This window comes from Ranitomeya imitator, chromosome 3 (assembly GCF_032444005.1).
Source record: "Ranitomeya imitator isolate aRanImi1 chromosome 3, aRanImi1.pri, whole genome shotgun sequence".
Lineage (NCBI taxonomy): Eukaryota > Metazoa > Chordata > Amphibia > Anura > Dendrobatidae > Ranitomeya > Ranitomeya imitator.
In genome coordinates, this window is record NC_091284.1 from 97,213,917 (window position 1) to 97,236,167 (window position 22,251).

At 40.9% G+C, this 22,251-nt stretch overlaps 1 protein-coding gene across 8 annotated transcripts in view; it reads left to right on the forward strand.

Moving 5' to 3' along the window:
- Positions 1 to 4,878, forward strand: part of MYO18A (myosin XVIIIA) — a 420,009-nt gene extending 415,131 nt beyond the window's left edge. For all 8 annotated transcript variants that reach the window (XM_069761190.1, XM_069761191.1, XM_069761193.1 and 5 more), the window contains one exon: positions 811 to 4,878. In XM_069761190.1, the coding sequence (XP_069617291.1) occupies positions 811 to 958 (148 nt within the window). In that variant the 3' untranslated portion in view covers positions 959 to 4,878. The remainder of the gene's footprint in view (positions 1 to 810) is intronic.
- The last annotated feature ends 17,373 nt before the right edge of the window (positions 4,879 to 22,251 follow it).

Consider the following 22,251-nt stretch of genomic DNA (forward strand, 5'->3'; position numbering starts at 1 on the left):
TGTGTGGTGAGTGTGTGTGTGTGGTGAGAGAGTGTGTGTGTGGTGAAAGTGTGTCACTTCATCTTTGGACAAAATTGGACATGTGCACTGCCTTATTGAATAACTTTAGTCCGAGTGTGATACGATGTTTTGACGAACCGCACTCAGACCAAAACTACTGTCGTCTACATGAGCCCTAATATTATTATTATTATTATTATTTATTGTTATAGCGCCATTTATTCCATGGCGCTTTACATGTGAGGAGGGGTATACATAATGAAAACAAGTACAATAATCTTAAACAATACAAGTCATAACTGGTACAGGAGGAATGAGGACCCTGCCCGCGAAGGCTCACAATCTACAATACAAAGTGACCTAAATTTGTAGATTTTGGTCATATTTTTTTATACATAATATAAATGTTTGTAGTATTAAACTATGACTAATCGATAGTTTGAGGACAAAAGTTTCTAAAGGAGGTGGACAACAAACGAGACTCCCTCCAGTAATCTCTGAGCAGTAGCAAAAGCTTTAACCCACTGTGATCTTCAATGTATGTGACCTATATGAATGTAATGCTGACCGGATTCCGTCAGTAAGAGCCATAAGTTCAGTTTCTACAGAATATCTTTGAGTGGCTAATTAAGCTTTAGGGGCTACTGGTTTTGATTAGAGATCCATGTGGTGTATGGAGACCTCTGTGCAGATTACCCCTTTTCTACTTGAGCTTGATTGCAGTTACCTGAATGTGCATGTCATTATAACTGTGCATTAATCCTTACCCAAATGAATAAATGACAGTCTTTTTTGTTCTTTTTTTTTCAGCCCCCCAAGCTATAGAAAACCATTGAGCTATGACAGAGGTGATGATGAGCAGGACAACTTTGATAGCACATACCGATCTAAATATTCCTCGCGGAGCTACCTGAGCGACAGCGACACAGAAACCAAATCCTCTGAACCCTTGTCCTAATCGTGATGAGGATGTGAACAGTGCCACCTATAGGAATGGGAGAATATTGCCATTTCCACGGACTGAGAGATGCAGTTTCCATACTTGTCCTTGGGACTGTGTGTTCGCTTCCAGCCTGAGAAGAGTGACCCGACACCGCATTCTTGTCCACCGCCTGGCAACCTTACTGCATGGGCTCATTTCTGCGTTTTAAAGTTGCAGGGTGCTTTAATTGGATTGTCTTTTACTTTACTTGTTGATGGTTGGTGGAAATGGAGAAGAGAATCAGATAAATTATTATTTTTCCTGTACTGTTTTCTGCATCTTTTTTTCACCCTTTGGTGGAATAGTGGATTTTCGACAGCTGGGGATGTCTCATTGTCCATTGGCCTCATCTCTCTGTGTATGTGAATATTGGGAGAGTATGCGGCCCTGGATGTTCAGAATGGGGGCTTCCAGCTGAACGGTGCCTTTTTTTCTGCCCTCCTTTAGTTTTGGGAGACCACATTGCAATTCTTCCTAGACCCTCAGTGATCACCCTGTATCTTATTATTTACATATGTGTATTATGTATGTACGGTTGATATCCTGGTTGGTTGATTGAATAGAGCAGACAGGAGGTATAATGTAGGGGGTCCCTCGGGCTGGCTCTGCTGGGGTTCACAGACCGGAAAGTGCACAATGAACAGAGGCATGCTGCAGTATAAGAATCTAACAATGGCCGCCATCCTCTAAGCCCAGGCTTACCATGACGTTATGTAACGCGCAGTATTTCCTAAGCTCCTAGCTTACCATACGGGCGACATTGGGTATTTCAAGACTTAATGCCACAACAAATGTACAACTATTTTGGCCAAAAGTAATTGTACGCAAGCATGACATTCTCTTTTGCTGATCTGCAATCTATTTCAAGCTGAAGCTTTTCTACATGAAAGTCTTGCAGCATGAACTGTTGTTGTGGCTCAAATTTGCTTGTCACTTGCTACAGTGTAACCGTGAGATGATCATTTTTAATGTTTGGCAAAAAAAAAAAAATAGTAGGAAGGTCACCACGAGCAAGTTACCCTGAATAAAATTTAGCATTTCCATTTTTTTTCATCTCCTGCATGTTCTGGAGCTTCAGGTCTAGCTAGAATCCTGAATATTTAGGTGCAGTTAAAGGGGTACTGCCATAATTACAACTTATCACCTATCCACAATAGATGAGTGTGTGATCAGTAGGGTCCCACTGCCAGGACCTGCACTGTTTGATGCGGATCCTCTGTCCGCAGTTTGAAAAGCCAAGCCATGCTTAGCAGGACCCTCAGTGATCAGATATTATGTGGCTACGTAGGAAGTTGTATTTGTGGGACAACCCCTTTCAGAACCACCTCCCCTTCCCCCCCAATAACTTGTCTCAGGAGTCTAGGAAGCTAAAACTATGGTTGGCGTTTGCAGAACTTTTGCACATTAGCTGCTTCACCTGGCAATTTATTAATATTAAGGGAAATACTGTGGTCATCTGTGACTTCCTTTCTCTTACATAAGATATTCAACAAGGTGAAAATTCCCTTTTAAAATAAACATTTTTTTTTTTTTTTTAAATCTACCGAAGTTCCAGTTCGGAGCTGTCTGTGATCCAAATTCTCTACATGGAAGTGAATCTAAAAACCTACCCTGATGGCGACAACTCGGGAGTTTATAAGCTTAACACACATCCTAATGACAGTATGCCGTAAACTCCTAAGTTCCTTCTAGTGGTGACTGCTGGAAGCCAAAATGCTATACAGGGAATTTTGCAATCCGGATTAAAAAAAAATAAAATAGATAAAGCTATGGCCATTATAAAAATAAAAAAAATAAAAAATAATAATTAATCATGTTAACAACCTGTGACATATATTTTCATAATCAGTGGAGTGTGTGTGTATATGTAGAAGGGTAATGAGTCTGCTCCATACCAGGAAGATGTCGGCTATGTTATAGAGCCTGTGCCTGACTCTAATAGCTGTGACCTGTTCTAGCTTCAAACTCTGCTGTTTAACTATTTATGTACTGCAATTAAATTGTTGCACATTTAGTCCCCTAAGGGGACTAAAAAAAACCCAAGTTAATTGTAATTTAAAAAAAAAATGTTTTTTAAAAAATATAATAATTTGAGTTACCGGACTTTTTTATCTGAAAATAATGAAGTTAAAAAAAAACAAGCGAAAAAAGTGGTTGTTTGAACCATGTCTGTAAAAATCTAATATATGAAAATATATAGTTAATTAACTAAAAGTTAATGACATAAAGAGTCCTAAGTACAAGAATTTGCAGTTTCTTGGTGACCGGTCATGCTAAAAAGAAGCGCTGAAATGGGTTCACTGGGTAAAAAAATACCACAGGTCTCTATAAATAAAAAAAAATGTGGTTTGTCACCATTTTCTTAGCGTTTTAATATTTTTTTTTTAAACTTCCAAATCTATGTTAAAATAAATATTTGTTTGGAATCACCACAAGTAGGATCATGTTGCCAGGTCATATCTACATTGATGTACAATGTACAGTTGATATGTACATATTACATATATTACATTGAACTCTGTAAAAACAAAATTAAAAATCAATGGAGTCATTCAAGTTTTTTACCACTAACCCAAGTTGGAATTTGTTTTCCATTTTCTAAAACATTATTTGGTAAAGTGAATGGTGTCAATCGAAAATATAACTTGTCCCTCAAAAACAAGCCCTCATGTGGCTCTGTACACAAAAAGAAATAACAAAAAAATTATGGTGTAGAAGGTCGAGGAAAAAAATGAAAGCACAAAAATAGAATTGGAAGGGGATAAAAAAATAACAGCAAGTTGGGGATGCGTGATAGTCAACTAAACCCTTTCGGCGTGCTAAGCCAACAATTTAGTTGGAGGAAAGTGGAAAGTTTTTGTATTAAAGTGATTCAGTCTCACCAAGTGTAGTGATTCAAAGGTGACCACAGCTTTTTCATCCTCTATGCAAACCGCAGCATAGGCCGCCGCTTCCTGGACACCTGGTATAACTCAGAGGGTTTGGGAAATTGCTATCAACTTTTTTTTTCACTTTCAAATTTTGAGTGGAATTGGCTTTTAACAACATTTTATGACAATGCAAGCTGCCAAAAATATGATGATTAAGTTGTATAGTTACCATAGCTGGCGCCCTCCTTTATATTGCCCAGCTTCCTTCTTCCTGCACTGAGACCCCTTCTCTTTTTGTCCAGTATGGCTGCCACTGTAGCACCGGTAGCGCTGTGAAAGATCTAAATCAACTGCTCTTCCGCTACCGATATCCATCTCACTGAGCAGGGAAACAGAGGTAGCGGCAACCTAAAGGAAGGCACCAAACACGGTGACTAAACATCAGAAATCTATAGTCCGATTTAACGTAGGAACTGTATTAACCCTTTCTGGTCTACATTCTACAGATTTAGCTTTGAAATTTTTTTTTTTTTTTTTTAAATTGCCACTTTATTCTTTTTTAGTAAACCGTGCAATAAAAAAAGTACAATTTTGCTTGGATTTTTTTTCCCTTCTATTTAGTGGTCATTGTCAATGCGTTTAACTCTTGAATATGAAGGGACTCGATATCTTATATTTCTGTTATGTCATAATTTCTAGATCAGAACTGTTCAATCCAGATTTTGGTGGGATTTTTTTTTATTGTATCTTTTATTTTCTTTATAGTTTTATAAATTTTGTTATTTTGCACCTTCAACAGGCTAAGGTAGGAACAATCTTTACACTGCAGATTTTGCAGAAACGTCCCGGTCCTTAGAAAAACCACAAGCTGTATATGTCCCTGGTGGATGGTCTATCTCACATGAGGTTGGGGTAGGAAAGGGTTATATATATATAAATATATATCCATACTATGGATGTGCTTGAGCTGCAGCTTTTTTATTAATTGTGTGGAGTTAAATAATAATAAAAAAAAAATGAAATTGGCCTTGGTGTGTATAGTCTATGCTTCTTACATCTAAAATGTAAAGTATTGAGCATGGGGAGAATAATAGTGGTATCACTGTGGTCAGGATTATTCTTCAATCTACAATCTTCTGTGTTAAATGACCACTTTGAGAGACCCATCAAGTATAGAGTTGGACCTACTTTGGCCTTCAGAACTGCAGCGATTCTTTGTGGCATAGATTCCACTAGTTGTTGAAATTGTTTTGCAATATTTGCTCATATGGCCAGGTCAGCTTATCGAACTATTGAAGGTACAGACATGTTCTAAGCAGCCTGTTATACCACATCCCAGTGATTCTCTATAGGATTACTATTCAGGGTCTACTGTATGAAGGCCAGGGAGACAAGGGAAAATCCCTGTGATGTTCCTTGAACCAGTCCATAACTGTACGAGCCTTGTGGCATGGTGTCCATTGTCCAGCTGAAAGTGTCCTGCTGCCAATACTGTAAACAGCTTCTATGATGAAATCAACTTGGTTGGCACAATGCTTGGGTAAGCACTACTTTCCAAACGTCCACCCACCGTTATAGGAACCATGGTGTGTCAAGAAAAGGATCCCCACACAATCATTCCACTTTCACTAGCCTCAAATGTTGATATCTGCCATTAAAGGTCCATTGATTGATGCTGAGTAGTAATCCAAAAGAAAAAGTTGCTCCAGCACTTTTGTGGATCCAAATAAAGGCTGAAAACTTTCTTTATCCTATGCCAGAGCATCTTTTTCTTTTGGATTATTACCTTGTGTACGAGGATTGTTCCATGCACGTTGGGAGGAGGTGAACTGGCAATGTCCCACATTTATGCTGCTTATCCCAAATTTTGACCCTCCTGTCAACGTGGTGCAACTGAAATCGGAATCCATTTGATTAGCCAATGTTTTTTCCACTGCTCATATCCAATTTTCGCTCTCCACTGGAGTCTTAAATTTTTGTTTCCCTTAGACTGCAGTACAATTGGAACTGGTCATTTGCTGTTATAGTCCCTCCACGCTAACACATACTGAGTATTGCAAACACTGGCCCCCACCCCTCTGAGTATGGAGACCAGCCCCCCAGCCCTGACTGACAGCAAGATCAACATTAGGGCTGGCTGTCAGTCAGTGCTGGGGGCACGGTTACAGCCATCACTCACTATACACAAAGCGGTGAAGGAAACCATGTCTGGGTTATAGGATGTTTCACCCCCAGCAGTTCGCCCACGGGTACATCTTGTTCGTGACGCCAAGTTGAGTCGCCTGCCAGGGCAGTGGGGTACTCAGTACCAGGTACGGTACTTGAAGGGGACATCACGGTGGCTGCAACCCGGTCCGTGGCCCTGGGCACCCAAATAAAAGGGAAAGTCTTTAAAAGGTTTGGTGAATAAAGTTTGTGTTCGTGATGCCACCTGTGGTATTTAGTCAGTAGGGACCGACGCTGCTTAAAGGGGTCCTCGGGTGATGATATGGCAGCTGGATGGTATAACTTCCCACAGGTGAAGTAATATCCGGGGGTGAACTGCTGGGGCGAAACATCCAAATCACACATGTCTGTGTCGACCCTGTGACAAATGTTGGTAACATGCAAATTAACCATATATCTGCAGGTTTTTTTTCATGTGACTGGTTCCCTTCAATTTTAAAGGGATTTTCCATCAATTTAGACTGCAAATAAAGCAAATAGTACATCTATAGTTATACATACATACAAATACAATATATTTAAAAAAAAAAAAAACTACCAGGTATCACGAGTAGTGATGGGCGAGTAGCATTGTTGCTCGGGTCTCCCCTAGCACGCTCGGGTGATCTCCGTGTATTTTGGCGTGCTCGGAGATTTAGTTTTCCTCGCCTCAGCTGCATGATTTACGACTGCTAGACAGCCTGAATACATGTGGGAATTCCCTAAAAAACAGGCATTCCTCACATGTATTTAGCCTGTCTAGCAGCCGTAAATCTCCGAGCGAAATACTCAGAGATCACCTAAGCATGCTCAGGGAGACCCGAGCAACGAGTATACTCGCTCATCCCTAATCACGAGTGCTATTTTGTCTGGATCCTGTTAGTACCATGCATGGCTGCCAGCATTCCCTGCACTGGTGGCCGGACTTGCACAGATTACTGCTGCTCAGTTCTGCTCTGCTAGCATTATTGTACATGGAGGTGATCATTGCCGTAGATGAGCAGTGTTCAGTTCTGGGTATGTACAGTTAAGAAGACCATAGTGAATATTCATAAAGTGGTTTGCCAAGGTCAAAGTATAACAGAGCTGTCCTGCCATCCCCATAACAATCAAAGCATGAGATCAATATGAAAACTTGTTTCTTATTGATTAGTGGAAGATGGCTAAGTTGTATCAGGTCACCTGGGGGGTTGAGTTAGGCTACATTCCCATGATGAGCTTTTGGTGAGTTTTTAATGTTGCAGAATTAGGATACTTGCGTTTTTGTAATTGCATTTTTCTTGTGTTTTTCTTTATGCGTTCTTGTCACATTTTTGACACTGTGATTTTTGTCTCTTTGGTGTGTCATGCATAAAGCTGCTTTGCTTTTTTTGCTTTTGTTACTTTCAGATATTTGACAAAACTTTATTGATATAGTCTGTGACAAATCCGCACCTCGCCTCCCCGCCTGACATCACTATTGCGTTGGAGGAATCACTGAGCACTATCTTCACACTTGACGTGATGTTTCACAACCCCTGGAAACACATAAGGTATCCTTGACATAGTTTCACACAGGGGAATGGGGAGTGAAAGGATGTGGCCCACGCAGTCACTGATGTGGCACTACACTCACTCACAACCTGACAGGCTGAGAGGCCCCTTTCACTAGCTCCAGTGAAACAGCGCCTGGTCAGCCCAGTAGGACTGCTACCAGTTCCTCGTTGGATTTAAGCCTGATTCGCTAACGGGGTTATATTGGGCTAGAAACCAGCACTGGTAGAATGGAAAGTTCAGCTGAGAACACAGATTCGTGGATCAAGATAAAAGAGAAACCCAAGGTTAAATTATATATTTAATCACCTTAAGGGCACACCAGACAATTCATTATATGCACAATGGTTATACATAACGATGGTCAGATATGCAAATAGAAATAGTTATAGTACATACAGTTAGGGCCAGAAATATTTGGACAGTGACACAAGTTTTGTTATTTTAGCGGTTTACAAAAACATGTTCAGAAATACAATTATATATATAATATGGGCTGAAAGTGCACACTCCCAGCTGCAATATGATAGTTTCCACATCCAAATCGGAGAAAGGGTTTAGGAATCATAGCTCTGTAATGCATAGCGTCCTCTTTTTCAAGGGACCAAAAGTAATTGGACAATGGACTCTAAGGGCTGCAATTAACTCTGAAGGCGTCTCCCTCGTTAACCTGTAATCAATGAAGTAGTTAAAAGGTCAGGGGTGGATTCCAGGTGTGTGGTTTTGCATTTGGAAGCTGTTGCTGTGAGCAGACAACATGCGGTCAAAGGAACTCTCAATTGAGGTGAAGCAGAACATCCTGAGGCTGAAAAAAAAGAAAAAATCCATCAGAGAGATAGCAGACATGCTTGGAGTAGCAAAATCAACAGTTGGGTACATTCTGAGAAAAAAGGAATTGACTGGTGAGCTTGGGAACTCAAAAAGGCCTGGGCGTCCACGGATGACAACAGTGGTGGATGATCGCCGCATACTTAATTTGGTGAAGAAGAACCCGTTCACAACATCAACTGAAGTCCAGAACACTCTCAGTGAAGTAGGTGTATCTGTCTCTAAGTCAACGGTAAAGAGAAAACTCCATGACAGTAAATACAAAGGGTTCACATCTAGATGCAAACCATTCATCAATACCAAAAATAGACAGGCCAGAGTTAAATTTGCAGAAAAACACCTCAAGAAGCCAGCTCAGTTCTGGAAAAGTATTCTATGGACAGATGAGACAAAGATCAACCTGTACCAGAATGATGGGAAGAAAAAAGTTTGGAGAAGAAAGGGAACGGCACATGATCCAAGGCACACCACATCCTCTGTAAAACATGGTGGAGGCAACGTGATGGCATGGGCATGCATGGCTTTCAATGGCACTGGGTCACTTGTGTTTATTGATGACATAAGAGCAGACAAGAGTAGCCGGATGAATTCTGAAGTGTACCGGGATATACTTTCAGCCCAGATTCAGCCAAATGCGGCAAAGTTGATTGGACGGCGCTTCATAGTACAGATGGACAATGACCCCAAGCATACAGCCAAAGCTACCCAGGAGTTCATGAGTGCCAAAAAGTGGAACATTGTGCAATGGCCAAGTCAATCTCCAGATCTAAACCCAATTGAGTATGCATTTCACTTGCTCAAATCCAGACTTAAGACGGAAAGACCCACAAACAAGCAAGACCTGAAGGCTGCGGCTGTAAAGGCCTGGCAAAGCATTAAGAAGGAGGAAACCCAGCGTTTGGTGATGTCCATGGGTTCCAGACTTAAGGCAGTGATTGCCTCCAAAGGATTTGCAACAAAATATTGAAAATAAAAATATTTTGTTTGGGTTATGTTTATTTGTCCAATTACTTTTGACCTCCTAAAATGTGGAGTGTTTGTAAAGAAATGTGTACAATTCCTACATTTTCTATCAGATATTTTTGTTCAACCCTTCAAATTAAACGTTACAATCTGCACTTGAATTCTGTTGTAGAGGTTTCATTTCAAATCCAATGTGGTGGCATGCAGAGCCCAACTCGCGAAAATTGTGTCAATGTCCAAATATTTCTGGCCCTAACTGTATGTATGCAAAAGAGTCAGTTACCAGTCAGATGAAAGGCCTGACTTGTGGGGGAGGGGCTGACCTCCCTGGAAAAAAAGCAGTAGGCCATGCTTTGCACAAGCATTTAAAACCTTGGTTTCACCTCCTTCCTGTCACCTGGGCTGGACCTAAATCCCCTTCCCTTGCATCTAGCAGCTAAACACTCCCAAAATCTAAAATGGCTCAGAATTCCTTAATGGATGGTCCTAGAGAGGTGGTTTTGGCGCCATCGGATCCAGCCTAACCCTGCTACGCGTTGAGACCAAACATGGCTTTGCTACCTGGCTCCTACTAGCCATTCTATGTATCTCTCCACCCTGGGGTGTTAGAACAGATCGAGATCCTGGAAGATGTTTGGCCCATTCCAGAGTTCTCGAAAATGTAACCGGTATGTGGCTAGGATCTACAATAAGTCCATAGTCTCCTTATAAAATTCTAATATTTAGTTGTATACCCACAGGTTTTTTTTTAGAACTGCTTCACATCTATGTTGCATAGAGGCAACCAACTTCTGGCACCTGTCAAATGGTATTCCAGGCCAGGATGTTTGGACTACATCCCACAATTTTTTGACATTTGTTGGCTTTGCCTCAGAAACTGCATTTTTAATGTCACCCCACAAGTGTTCTATCAGATTAAGGTCCGGGGATTGGGCCGGTGACTCGACATCAATTTTGTTGGACTGGAACCAAGATTTTTCTCATTTATTGGTGTGTTTAGGGTCATTGTCTTGTTGAAACACCCATTTCAAGGGCATATCCTCTTCAGCATAAGGCTACATGAACTCTTCAATTATTTTAATATATGCAAACTGGTCCATGATCCCTGGTCTGCGGTAAATAGGTCCGGCACCATAGTAAGAGAAACATGTCTATATCCTGATGCTTGCACCACCGTGCTTCACTGTCTTCAGAGTGTACTGTGGATTAAATGCAGAGTTTGGGGGTCATCTGATGAACTGCCTGCAGCCCTTAGACCCAAAAAAGAACAATTTTACTTTCATCAGTCCACAAAATGTTTCTCCATTTCTCTTTAGGCCAGTTGAAGTGTTCTTTGGCAAATTATATCCGCTTCAGTACATGTCATTTTTTTTTTTTTTTAAACACTGGGACTTTGCGTGTACATTTTGGTAAGAGATTAGCTTCACACGGGCAGATTCTAACTGTCACAGTACTTACAGGTAACTTGAGACTGTCTTTGATCATCCTGGAGCTGATCATTGGCTGAGCCTTTGCCATTCTGGTTATTCTTCCATCCATTCGAGTGGTAGTCTTCCTCTTTTTTTCCACATCTCTCTGGTTTGGCTTTCCATTTTAAAGCATTGGAGACCAATTTAGTTGGACAGTCTATCATTGTCTGTACTTCTTTATAAATTTTACCCTCTCGGATGGGATCTGGAGACCCGCAGAGGCTCTCTGTCCTTAAGCAGTGGACCGCTTACGCCTCTCTTCTCTAATCCGGAGTTTCCCCCGGGGGCGGAGAGGGATCGTTTTTCTTGGGTGGGAGAGAGGGGACAATACCAGATGCCTTCATGTCCTCAAGGGTTTGGCCATGCCCGCTTTCGAATCAGTGCAGCCGTTAGAGGGAGGGGGCCCTTCTGATTGTTAGGAATACCCCCAACTAAAATCCTTCCTCTCGTCTCCAGAGGGTGCAGGCTCATACTCCTCCCTTCCTACACCGTTTGAAAAGCTTTTCCTGTTGGGGTCGCCGCCTGCACATGCTGTCTTTTTAATATATGCTCTATTGAACCAAAATACCAAAGACAAGTTCCTCAAGTATGTGGACGGGTGAGTTGGGAGTTGTTATATCGGAGGCGGAGTGGAGGAAAGCATTCGTATATTCACATAAACTCTCTATTGCCTATGCCGCACAGGAAAAGAATTGCAAAATTCTCACCAGGTGGTATTGCTGTCCTGATGTCTTACACGCCACTTTTCCCTCCGTCTCCGATAGGTGCTGGTGTTGGGGAGTAGAGCGAGGTACCATGCTACACATTTGGTGGGGATGTAAGCATATTAAGCCATTTTGGGATTCTGTCTTTTCCGCTTATCAAGCCATTAGCGGTCATTTGGTGACCAACTCCCCCTAGGTGGCTTTATTATGTATCCTCCCGGGCTCGTTTCGCTTCCAGAAAAAGGCGCTACATGACACACTTATGAGGGCACAGCCTCTTACCATCTGCCTGACCTACAGCCACTTATGATGTTACAGCAACCAAGCTGGCAAAAGCAGTGGTAATGTCAGAGTAGCTTACCTGATCAAATCTACTTGTGATGTCACAGCAGTGTACCAAAGTAAACCAACATATGATACCACTGCTGTGTACCTCAGTAAACCAACGTGTGATGCCACAGCAGTGTACCTCAGTAAACCAACGTGTGATGCCACAGCAGTGTACCTCAGTAAACCAACGTGTGATGCCACAGCAGTGTGCCTCAGCAAAAACCAACATGTGATGTCACAGCAGTGTACCTCAGTAAACCAACGAGTGATGCCACAGCAGGGTACCTCAGTAAAACCAACATGTGATGTCACAGCAGTGTACCTCAGTAAACCAACGTGTGATGCCACAGCAGGGTACCTCAGCAAAACCAACATGTGAAGACACAGCAGTGTACCTCAGTAAACCAACGTGTAATGCCACAGCAGGGTACCTCAGCAAAACCAACATGTGATGTCACAGCAGTGTACCTCAGTAAACCAACGAGTGATGCCACAGCAGTATATCTCAGCAACACCGACGTGTAATGTCACAGCAGTGTACCTCAGTAAAACCAACGTGTGATGCCACAGCAGGGTACCTCAGCAAAACCAACGTGTGATGCCACAGCAGGGTACCTCAGTAAAACCAACATGTGATGCCACAGCAGTGTACCAACGTGTGATGCCACAGCAGGGTACCTCAGCAAAACCAACATGTGATGCCACAGCAGGGTACCTCAGTAAAACCAACATGTGATGTCACAGCAGTGTACCTCAGTAAACCAACGTGTGATGCCACAGCAGGGTACCTCAGCAAAACCAACATGTGATGTCACAGCAGGGTACCTCAGTACAACCAACATGTGATGTCACAGCAGTGTACCTCAGTAAACCAATGTGTGATGTCACAGCAGTGTACCTCAGTAAACCAACGTGTGATGTCACAGCAGTGTACCTCAGCAACACCAACGTGTGATGTCACAGCAGTGTAGCTGCATAAAACCAACATGTGATGTCACAGCAGTGTACCTCCATAAAACCAACGTGTGATGTCACAGCAGTGTACCTCAGCAAAACCAACATGTGATGTCACAGCAGTGTAGCTCCATAAAACCAACATGTGATGTCACAGCAGTGTACCTCCATAAAACCAACGTGTGATGTCACAGCAGTGTACCTCCATAAAACCAACATGTGATGTCACAGCAGTGTACCTCCATAAAACCAACGTGTGATGTCACAGCAGTGTACCTCCATAAAACCAACGTGTGATGTCACAGCAGTGTACCTCCATAAAACCAATGTGTGATGTCATAGCAGTGTACCTCCATAAAACCAACATGTGATGTCACAGCAGTGTACCTCAGCAACACCATAGCAGTGTACCTCAGTAAAACCAACATGTGATGTCACAGCAGTGTACCTCAGCAACACCAACATGTGATGTCACAGCAGTGTACCTCAGCAACACCATAGCAGTGTACCTCCATAAAACCAACATGTGATGTCACAGCAGTGTACCTCAGCAACACCGTGTGATGTCATAGCAGTGTACCTCAGCAAAACCAGCATGTGATGTCATAGCAGTGTAGCTCCATAAAACCAACATGTGATGTCACAGCAGTGTACCGCAGCAACACCAACGTGCGATGTCATAGCAGTGTATCTCAGCAAAACCAACATGTGATGTCACAGCAGTGTACCTCCAAAAAAACAATGTGTGATGTCATAGCAATGTATCTCCATAAAACCCATTTGTGATGTCCCTCAGTAAAACCAGTGTGTGAGGTCACAGAAATTTACCCCAGTATAATCAATGTATGTGACAGCACTGTACCTCCATAAAACCCACTTGTGATGATACAACAAGCTACTCCAGCTATTGCAATAAATAGATTGAATTCTATTCACATTAAAAACGTTATTTGTAAAAATGCCCATGTGGGCGAGCATTTATAGGGCAAACTTAAAATTTTAAAATCAGATCGAATGAACATAGATATTTGATCATATAAAATTCAGAAAGATAGAATGATACAGCATAGCGTAACGCGTAGTTTGCTACATCAGTTCCAAGACATTTTTATGACCCTAAACGTCGTTTGCTAATAATAAACATTTATCGATTACAAGTTGTTCTTAAAAAATTTAAAAAAAAAAAAAAAACAACTTAATGTTTTTTTTTTTAGATTGTGAAAATACATAGACTACAACCCAATGGATGAGAGCTTCACTTTTAATGTTTTCTATGATCACTATTACCAGATATTTATATTCTTATGCAGGCTCGGACAGGCCTACAGCGGGACAGGTGAATCTCTCGGTGGACCCCCTAATACTTCACATGAGCAGTAGTTTGCACGATACCCTTGATTCACTATATAGCAGTATCTCTTCATTCATTACAAACTAAACAGTGCATTTTTATATAGAAGCAGAGGTAAACGTAAATGAGTGTAATGTAATATTTGTACGTAGCTGAGCAGTGGCCCCCGGAGTCACCTCAGCCCCACACTGTAGTTATGTATGAGTATGTTTACATATGGTTATATGCTAGTACTAGCTTGGCCTTATAATATGAGCATACAATTGTCTGTGGTTACCATGGTAACTAATTTAATTAAAAGGTCTACACTTCGTAATGTGAATTTCCATGTGGCCAGAGTTTGAGAAACGTTGTAGGTGATGGTTTGTTTTGGGTGTCTAACAGCCACGAAACATGCGGGACAGGGACTCGAGCCTGTCACTCGAGCGCCTGCAATACTTGGTGCATGCCAGAGCACCCGATGCAAATTGGAGTAGCGATCACTTGTGCTCAACAGTAATGACAACCTATTCAATATGACAACCTAATGTTATCAAATTCTGTGTCATACCTATGGGTTCAAATGCTCAGTATATACCCATGGATAAAATCCTTGAAGGATGTGGTTTTCAAAATGGGGTCACTTGTGGGGGGTTTCCTCTGTTTAGGCAAATCAGGGGCTCTCGAAATGCGACATGGTGTCCACTCTCCATTCCAGACAATTTTCTGTTCAAAAAGTCAAATGGCGCACCCATATGTGCCCACTGTTTGGGCACATGGCAGGGCTAAGAACCCTGCCATGTGCCCAAACAGTGGATTTCCCCCAAATATGGGGTATCTGCGCACTCAGGAGAAATTGCACAACAAATCTTGGAGTCCATTTTTTCTTGTTACCCTTGTGAAAATAAAAAAAAGTTTGGGTCTAAAGTAAATTTTATTATTTTTTTTTAAGTTAAATGTTTATTTTTTCCTTCCACATTGCTTCAGTTCTCGTGAAGCAGCTGAAGGGTTAATAAATGTCTTGAATGTGGTTTTGAACAACTTGAGGGATGTAGTTTTTAGAATGGTAGCACTTTTTTTTGGTATTTTCTGTCATATAGACACTTCAAATTCATTTCAAATGTGATGTGGTCCCTAAAAAAAAAATAGTTTTGTAAATTTTGTTGGAAAAATGAAAAATCGCAAGTGAAATTTTAACCCTTCTAACTTCCTAATGAAAAAAAAAAATGTTTCCAAAATTGTGGTGATGTAAAGTAGACATGTGGGAAATGTTATTTATGAACTATTTTGTGTGACATGACTCTCAATTTATTGCATAAAGATTTAAAGTTTTGAAATTGCAAAATTTCCAAAATTTTTGCCATATTTCATTTTTTTCATAGATAAACGCAAATCATATCAAATAAATTTTACTACTATCGTGAAGTACAATATGTCATGAAAAAAATCTCAGGATCAGTGGGATATCTTGACCCTGAGATCAAACTTATTAAAGATTTTAAGCTTTAATATAAAAATATACAGCATTTACAATAAGAGTTAAAAAGATAAAGATTAAATTACATACCAATATGCAAAACAGGTATAAAATAAAAAGGTTGAAATAACAGAAATAGCTATTGTTCTTCTGTTTCCTTGGGGGAAGGAGAAAATGATTTATGAAGCACAAGCTGCATTGGTTGCCCCCACATGTGAACAACTCACTTCTGTCCAACCCAGCATTTTATAGTCCTGAACGTAGGCTCATATTTCCAGGATCACCTGGATTGGACTATTTTAAAATTCCTGTTAGAGGTTAGGCAGCGAGCAAAGAGCTAGGGGTCTTGCATTTCAAGTATCCGGTGTATGCCCCACTCTTCTCTATACAGTAAATAGGAAATATACTGCCAGATACAGATCATTTGCTAGCTACTTTGAAGCTTGGGGTCCAGGAGCTGAGGTGCCATGTTTGACCCCTTTCAGTGTTCTTCCAAGAGAACCCCCATGTTGTTCTGAGTTCCTGCAATAATAGTAGGCATATTTTTGTCTATTACTAAAGGCAACACTGCTCCATCTCCTACAAGTTAGGTGTTATCTCTGGTCAACAGCAATTTTCAAATGTGACCACAGATTCTCAGTTGTATTAACTCAGAAGATTTTTCCCTGTCCCTGCTGCCAAAAAACATCCCCATGATGCTGGCACCACCATGTTTTACTGTGGGGATGGTGTTCTTGGGGTGATGAGCTGTGTTGGTTTTGTTAAGACATGCAGTTTGCCTTGGAGGGCAAAAAGTTATATTTTAGTCAAATTTGACCACAGCATCTTACTCCATACATTTGAGGAGTCTCCCATATGTCTTTTGGCAAACTTAAAACAAGCATTACAATTTTTGTGTGTATGTAAAGGTTTTTTTCTGCCCACTCTTCTATAAAGGCCATCTCTATGGGGTGCACAGCTTATTGTTGTCATATGGACAGAAACTTCAGTCTCTGGTTGGGAACTCTGCAACTCCTTCAAGGTTACATTTGTTCTCTTTGCTGCCTCTCTGATTAATGTCCTCCTTGCCTGGGCTGAGAGTTTTGGCAGGAGGCCCTATCTTGGCAAATTTGTTGTGGCACCATGTTCTTTCCATTTGTTGATAATGGATTTGATGGTGCTCCAGGGGATCATCAGAGATTGGGATAATTTTTATTTTATAATCCAACTCTGACTTGTACTTCTCCACAACTTTGTCCCTGACTTGTATGGAGATTTCCTTGGTCTTCACGGTGTTTGGTTAGTGGTTCCTCTTGCTTAATGGTGTTACAGCGTCTGTGGCCTTTCAGAAAACGTGTGTATATACTGACAGACCATGTGACACTTAGAGTGCACACTGGTAGACTTCCTGTGGCTAAGCATGTGACTTATGAAGGTAATTGCTTGCACCAGAAATTTTTCATAGCAAAAGAGGTGAATACATATGCACATGCCAATTTTTAGTTATTTGATTTCATAAATTTAATTTATGCCTGTATTTTTCTCACTTCACTTCACCAACTTAGACTATTTACTGGTGATGCATCCCACACAAATCTGATCACAAAAATATTTAAACACAGGTTGTAATGTAACAAAATAAGTAAAAGCCAAGGGGGTGAATACTTTCGCAAACCACTGCATATATACTCTATATATCTATATCCAGGGACCATTTATATTGCCATTACAATAGTTGTCATATAAACTTTATGCTCGTGGTAGTTTTTTTTTTTAATCTATATATATAATTGTCTAAGGGTTTTTCCGTCTGTCTGTCTTTCTGTCTGTCTGTCTGTCTTTCTGTCTGTCTGTCTGTCCTGGAAATCTCGCGTCTCTGATTGGTCGAGGCCGCCAGGCCTCGACCAATCAGAGACCGGCACAGCATCGACGTAGAAATCCCGCGTCTCTGATTGGTCGAGGCCGCCAGGCCTCGACCAATCAGCAACGGGCACAGCGACAATGATGTCATAAAGGACATAGACATCTCACGTTTCTGATTCAGCGACGGGCACAGTATCGAGGTAGATGTCATAATGGTTGCCATGGCGACGATGATGTCATAAAGGTTGCCTCGACCAATCAGCGACGGGCAGTCTGCCGCGAATTCTGGAATCATCATTGTCCATATACTACGGGGACATGCATATTCTAGAATACCCGATGCGTTAGAATCGGGCCACAATCTAGTACTTTTTATATTCATTGTACTGCAGTATTGTGGTAACTATAGGATTATGTATAATTTATTAGTACCTCCAGAGTGCACTAGATTTTAGTTACCATATTTAAATATGGGTTCAAATATCCAGTTTGCTCTAATAACTAACCAGCCTGCCTTTGTCCTTACCGTCACTGTTTTGCTATGTTGCTCGCCGCATACTTCCTGTTACTTGGGGCGCTGGAGGATGGCCGGCATCAGCAACGCAAAGGTAATTATTTTTTTTTTATTTTGACACCCTCTAGGGTGGTATAAAGTAGTGTCCTTCGTAGTCAGCTACCTATGCTTATGCATCGTCCTATATCTATCTTTTTTTAAACTTTTCTCTGAAAATAAAGCTTAAAGGATATTTTAGAAATTGTGTTGTGTCCTCGAGCAGGATAATGCAATTTTTGGATCTCGTATGAAAAGTTTGTAGCCCACATGGCCGTGCTGCAGTAATGTATTAGGTTTGTTCAGTCTTTTTAGTCCTGCGGAATAAACTCTTATCCTCTAATCTTTGTGGCTGTTTGAAATAAGATAGTCGGTCGGATCATTGTTCTTCAGGTTACATATTGCTTCAGTCACTACAGTGTTTCCCAAACTCCAGTCCTCATGGACCCCACAGGTCATGTTTTCAGGATTTCCACAGTGTTGCACAGGTGAGAGAATTCCTGAGGGCTTGATGAAACTTCCACCACCTGTGCAATACTAAGGAAATCCTGAGAACATGACTTGTGGGGTCTGTGATGACTGGAGTTTGTGAAACACTGCGACTAGACCATCCTGACACTTGCCTGAATTTTCCTTGTCCTTCTTTTCCACTGTTGTTACATTACTCGGGCTTTATACTAATTTTTGGAGGCATTGTGTCCTTTTCAGGGTGTTAGGTGACTGAGAAAGAAGACTACAATAAAAAGAGCAGAAGAGGAAACTCCAAATCAAGGGGTTATGTAAGGTGCAATAATGTCAGCCCAACTTAGAAGTATAAAGAATGATACAAGGAAAATAAAATGCTCATTGCTAACATATCAGGCAACTTTGTAAGGTTTACTATATTTGAAGGAGATGACTGGAGTGAAAATGAGAGGGAAAATAAAGGCGTTGTCCGGAATTAGGCTTCAAGTCCGCAGTTACTCTATGTGATTGAAGACTTGCCAATCACCGCGCACTGTATGCTGGGATGATTCTCCGCTGCTGGAGCTAGAAGTGGCTTGACCGCAAGTATGTGATTAGCATACATGTGGTCACGTGCCGACTACATATGCGCAGCCTCACTCCATGCAGATGAGTTGAGCAAGGATGAACACGTCTAGAAGGAAGTGTTCAAATTGCACACTTACAGTCACATGGCCGCCCACTCCCAGTGCCGCTGTGATGACTCACAGACTTGTAGATTAAGGACACCAGACAACTCCTTTAAGGAGGCGATTAAGGATGAGGGGATGGAGGTCGCAGAGGGGTTTCTCCCTTAGCTCTTACCCCACCACCAGTTTAGGACCCATAAGAGAAGCAAACACGGTGTTTACATAATCTTGGAATTAGTAAAGGCTTGAATCACTAACCATTAGTGCCAAGTTTTGAGAAATCGTCATGGTGGTTGATTTGAGAAGTTAGATTCTCTATGAGCTGTAAATCCTCAGCAAATCATGGTGAGGGGACCTCCTTAGAGCGTAGATGCAAACTCTTCCTGCATTTAATAACTGTTTTTAAACCTGGAATCCGAAGATGATTCTCCACAAATATATTCTGGAAAGGGGGTAGAACTTGGCATTTTAAATGAATTTCTAGTCTTAGCAAATGATAGCATTTGGCTATAATATGTAATCACATCTTGCTTGATGGTGGTCTGACGCCAAAGACCCAAATTAATCATGGCAACACAAGACCTATTCATAAAAATAAAATAAAGACATGATACAAATATATTGGAAGATAAATGGCCGTGATGTTTATTTTGGGTAGCTTAAAACCAAATAATATAAAATCTTAGATAAAATACTCATATAAATGTCTATAAAGTCCAAACACCAATATCCAATCCACCCACTGACTGGGCGATTTTCCCACAAATAAAAACATCATGACAAAATAAAATAACGAGGGAGGGTGGGATCTTCTTTCTTCATATACACCACGGAATGGAGAGAATAAGCTAAAGCAAGGTTTTATATACTTTAAGCCCGCCAAAACAAACATTAACCAATGAAAAGCCGCTAAAAAAGCCACAAAGGCACTGTCAGAAGCGGTATGAACAGCTCATGTTGACACCACAGCTAACTCACTGACCTTTATTTGACCCCGAGGTGACAAGCCATAAAGCAGAATTAATTAAAATAAAATGGGAGCCATTCAAGCTCTGTGTTGCCATGAGACCCCCACCTCTTTATTTTAATTATTTTGACGGGGGAGGGCTACCATGAGAATGAAAGGCTCAGTGGCATTTTCTATGGACGGCACCAGTCCCATCTAGAGACTAAACCGAGAACTGCAACTCAGTAAAATAAGGCATGGAGATGATAGTGGCACTGAGCTGTGAAAATTGTAGAAGAAGCTGTCGTGCTTCAGAGAGTGTCAGAGATCCCCTTTATTCTAGTAATTAATGGGTATTCCAACAGTCATGTTCCCACTGATCTACAAGTGAAAGTATGTCCTATTTTAGCTTTATATCGTTACTTGCTAATAATAATAATAATTTTTATTTCTATAGCGCCAACATATTCTGGAGCACTTTACAATTCAGGGGGACATGTACAGACAATATCCAATGTTACAGATTAACACAATATTCAACACCTATCAAGAGGTGTGAGGACCCTGCCCGCAAGCTTACAATCTATGCTAAGACTAGAAGTTTGCATAATATCCGCAGTGGTTTTTTTTAAGCTAAGTTTAGACAACCTCTTTTTTTATTATTATTATTTTAGAATATAAATTGACCACTGAGTCTCCTGGTGCAGAAACCCTAAGTAATCAGCCGTAATTTGTGGCAGAATCTGTCAGTAAGTATTAGAGTCTTCTGCAGCAAATGAAGCATTGCACAGTTACCATTGCCATTATTTGACGTTGTTTATAGCTGATGTACAAATTAATTTATACATTTATTATATATGATGTGATGATTATGGGAACACTACGGGGCTATATTACTATTCAGGGATTTTATGAAGTAAAACTGTTCTTACGTGCATGTATTTTACAATATTCAATATTATTTTGCGCAATTTAATAATAGTTCGGTGTCGATCATTTAGAGATTTGCTGTTGACAACCTTAGCACCAATAGTAGGTGGTGAGTACAGAACGGCTTTCTACATAAAGTTCACCAAGCAGAGTTAGAGTACCGATCACCAGTCTGGGTTTGCCATTTTTAATTTAAGAAAAGAGTGAAGCTGGGTCTTAACTTCCAGGTTGTGTGATCTCAACCTGTAAAGTGGATCCAACAACTCTCCGTAGCTCTCTGTGCTGTGAAAGATCTTGCTCTTTGCAGTAACCCAGCACTGTCAAGTACTTTTCTAAGCATGTTACCATTTGGTAATCGCTTAAAAAATGGAGCTTAATAAAATACCAGCAGTTCTGGGTTAGTGCTAGAGATGAGTGAATATATTCGGAAAACAATTGCCGAATCCGAATTTGCCACATTCGTGTTATATTTGTACCATATTGGTGCCGAATTTGTTTGATGATCGTTTCAGAACATATTCGCTCATCTGTACTCCCATTCACTCCAATGGCGTTCGGCGAAATTGCAAATATGGCGATTGTAATCTGAACCAAATATTTCAATATTAGGTCATCTCTAGTTAGTGCAAAAAAGACTCACTCTTTCACAGCAAGCAGGGCCACAGAAGATTGTGGAATTGTGGCGTGTAGAGCCGGATCTCACAATCCTCCCCAAACTTTAGACCCGATTTTTACTAGAAAGTAACCCCCTGTGATATTTTGTGTGGCCCCCAACTTTCCATATAAAGAAGTTTCTATGTGAGAGGGAAGATGAGTAGCATACTGCTCAGGAACATCAATGAGAAAGCACAAATAGAGCTCTATGTAACCAGATCTTAGGCCCCCAGATATCAAGAGACTAGAGGTTTTTGACCCTTAAGTAGCACTCTAGAAAGGCATACTGTAGTAGAGTGGGGGCTGACTATGCATGACACGCTCCCTATTCTAGTTTATGGGAATTGTAAAATTCAGCTACAGTGGGTACGGAAAGTATTCAGACCCCTTTAAATTTTTCACTCTTTGTTTCATTGCAGCCATTTGGTAAATTAAAAAAAAGTTAATTTCTTTTCTCATTAATGTAAACTCTGCACTCCATCTTGACTGAAAATAAAACATAAATGTAGAAATGTTTGCAAATTTAGTAAAAAAGAAAAACTGAAATATCA